General features: G+C 32.8%; 1 protein-coding gene across 1 annotated transcript; it reads right to left on the bottom strand.

The window, feature by feature from the left end:
- Window positions 1–475: 475 nt before the first annotated feature.
- LOC132068638 (uncharacterized) lies at window positions 476–3,190 on the bottom strand. The gene is made up of 3 exons (XM_059462291.1): window positions 2,772–3,190; window positions 1,623–2,003; window positions 476–1,029 (listed from the first exon to the last, which is right to left on the bottom strand). The coding sequence occupies exons 1-3, from the start codon at window positions 3,169–3,171 to the stop codon at window positions 662–664; spliced, it is 1,149 nt and encodes a 382-aa protein (XP_059318274.1). The 5' UTR covers window positions 3,172–3,190; the 3' UTR covers window positions 476–661.
- Between the last annotated feature and the right edge of the window lie 387 nt (window positions 3,191–3,577).

The following is a 3,577-nucleotide window of genomic DNA, read 5'->3' as shown; positions in this document are numbered from 1 at the left end:
TAGCAGAAGTTTTTCTTTTACTGTAAATCATAATCTGTTTGCATTTTTTCAAATACAATACAAATGGCCATCTCCAAAACTATAGGTTTAAACAAAAATAATGAAGTTGAATTAATATTACACAATAGATAGGATTTCGGGAGGTATTTCTATTAATGGTGTGTTCGGTGTGAAGGAAAACATTTTCCGAAAAATAAATCATTTTCTGAGGATGAGTTTCTTCCCTTGTGTTTTTTTGCTCGATAGTCCATCGTAGAAAGTGTTTAAAGGCAAAATAAAGTTTCTTCTAAAAATGTTTTCCGACAAATTATTTTCCTTAATTTGAATTTTAGAAGCAGCGAGTTGCATCAATTCACACACTCTGTCGACTGTTGACAATTGGCATCCACTAGCACACAACAGTAATACATAAAGCTTTATAAAATCTACCATAGTATTAATAGCAGTAGGTAATTTTGTCAAAGCAAATGTACCGTTGCTCATAATTAAATAGCTACAATCGAACCATAGTCATTGTAACATAGTTATTAATCTATTTTAGCTATGAGGCTCAAATCGAGTTAGCCCATTATATCTAATCATCCAACAGCAAGGACATCATTGGGAGAAAAAACATATGCTAATAGGAACATGCTAATACAAATATTTGCCTAGATTTGCTTCACCATTTTAACTTGCCTTTATGTTTCTGGGCCAAAACCTTGAAAAGATGGGCCAGACAGGCAAATATACCGGCTAAGAAGCACATAAACCATGACAATGTAAATAATGCGAAGTCCTTGAATGTTTGCTTGACAAGTTGAGCCCTGTCTGAGATGAGCAGTGCTCTGTAAACGGCTTCAGTTACAGCATATGCTGAGATTGGATCATATTCATCTGCCAATAATCCATATTCTGTCACGCAAACTATATCATATATTCCATTAGTCTCTGAGGCACCAAGAAAAGCGCATATCTTCAATCGGCAATCTATTCGATCCTCGGTTGATAGCTTGTCTCCATGAGTCAAAATCAATATGGGGTTCCCATCTGCAACAAGAAATGAATGCCCGAGTCTAAGTTTTATATACTGACAGTATAAAAAAAAACATTTTAATATAACAAATGGACATAGTAACGTGAAAATAAGCCAAGTAACCATCTAAAACAGATTAAATTACAACGTTAATTGGGTTATCACTTGATATAAATTAAACAAAAAAGGGTCAAATTAATGTCCTTAAAGTTTGAGAAATTCACAAAATTTGCCCTTCTTTAATAGTTTGGTCTAACCATGTCCTTGCCGTTACTTAATTGGGCAAAAAATGCCCTTATCTCACACAAAAATTAACAGAATACCAGTAAGGACATATTTGGACCTTCACGCATACATTAATATCATATTTGGTCCAATATAGTTCCTAACTGCCATGATGCAACTTGTGTAGTTGTATTTATGAAGCAATTTGGTTAAATTTTCTAACCAATTAAGGCAGCACATTGCACATTATGAACCATTTTTAAATAACTCGACGTTCCATCTTATACAGTTTAAATTAGAAGTTCTAGATAAAGACGTAACAATCATAATATCATAAACAAGAAAATTCATATTTGAGGAATAGTGAATAATTAGAACTCACTGGATTTGTTGAGTGCAGGAGAGCAGAAGAGTTGCTTTAATGCATCCAAAGGCTTAAAATCACCCATTCTGAGAGACTTGTATATTTCAGAAGCATTAGCTACCAGCATAACACAATTGACTTTTCTCTTTATGAACATTGAAGAAGAAGTATCCTCCAATTCACTATCTAGCATTGGGAAAAGTACATGATCTTCTGGTCTTAAGCATAGCTTCTTATGATGGACTCCATCATCAGCCATCCATTCTTTCAATTCTTGAAGAGCCTGATCTATTCTATCATAATCGAAACCCCTCGTATCGTAAATGCAGAATCCATTTCGTGTTGATCTCAGCACATTGTGCTCCTCCATCATTAAACTCGTGTAAGCACAATCATTTCCTATGAATATGGAAACTAGTCAAATTTTGATGAATTCTCATAACATAGTAAATAAATTAGAAATTTGAAATGATAAGTAGGTACGTACTACATTGGCACCTGGTGGTTTGGTACATGGTACATGTACATTAAGTCATGTGTTTTCGACTTTTAGTGCATGTATATTGAAGTCTTGGACTTATATGGGGTTTATGGAATATTAGAACGAAATAAGACAAAATAAGCACAAATTCTTCTGTTTTATTTTATATGATGATGTTTAACTGACATAAAGTTTAAGAAAGACTCTTGACACATCAAAAGTATTAAACATGACATGATTCCTATGACTATAAATGCACGTCTTTAGGGATATTGTGAAAAGTGTAAAGAATTTTCAAATATAAAAATGTATCATTCTTTCTGAAACAAATTAAAAAAAAATGTCATATAAAATGAAACATATGGAGTAATATAAGATTCTAAGAAGCGATTCTAACTAGTTGTCTTTTACAGTCTCAATTGTTCGATGATAGTTACTCCCTCCATTCTCTTTTACTTATTCAGTATACTAAAAAAGAAAAACTTTTTATTTTACACTTTAGAGAGTGCAAAATGCAAATTAATTGGAGTATTAAAAATCAAATTTAGATTTTCAAAGTAACATTAGTAAGAATAATTTAGTAAAATAGACACTTCATTAATTAATGCTTCTCAAGGAGAATGCAAAATGAAAAATGGACAAGTAACAAAGAACGCAGTAGAAGAAATGCTACATTAACTACGTACCTGAAGAAGTCTGAGCAAAAGGGATGAGACCAGAGCGACCAAGAACACTATACATAAGGTTGACAAGTGAACTTTTGCCAGCATTATGAAAACCAACCAACAGTATAGTATTCACAGGTGGAATATCCATATCTTCTTTCTTAATTCCACCAATTGACACCCAAAAATCACCTGCTTTATAAGACATTAGCTTTTGCCTAAGCTCATCAAGACTCTCTGTGGACATCAAATATAGCCTCTCCAGTTCTCTAAGGACTTTAAGTATAGGTGTCATTTTTGACAAATTTGACATATCAAACTTGAATTTTACACACTCATCAAATTTTGCTGATGATCTCCACCAATAATACATAGCTTTACTTTCTTCATCGTGTTGAGTAACAAAAATTTCGTCCCTCATTGTAGTAGCACTGTTTTTTCCCTCTCTTTACTATATTTTGTGTGAGGCCACAGGAGCTAATTTGCATGGCTATTTAAAGTAGTGCTTGTGAGTACTTGCTACAAATAATTACAAGAAATTGTATGTACCACTAGTGACGTAGTGTTTGTTTGCTAGCTTTGCTTTTCACCACAACGGTTATACTCATTTCGCTCTACGGGAAATTTCTAAGCAACTTCAAGTAACAGCACAGTACAAAGTTTTTTCCGACATTTATATACCCATAACATGTACGTATACAAGAGTTCAAGTAGAAAAGACTTTTCATTCTTTTTGTGCGTTTAAAGATGATTCCTTAATTTTCTTGTAATAACTTCTTTTGTAAATATATAAATCATTTTTTTAAAGTGATAATAACAGTTTTGGC

Source organism: Lycium ferocissimum, chromosome 1, assembly GCF_029784015.1.
Source record: "Lycium ferocissimum isolate CSIRO_LF1 chromosome 1, AGI_CSIRO_Lferr_CH_V1, whole genome shotgun sequence".
Lineage (NCBI taxonomy): Eukaryota > Viridiplantae > Streptophyta > Magnoliopsida > Solanales > Solanaceae > Lycium > Lycium ferocissimum.
Note: the sequence above shows the minus strand (reverse complement) of the source record. Positions and strands in the feature narration are given on the sequence as shown.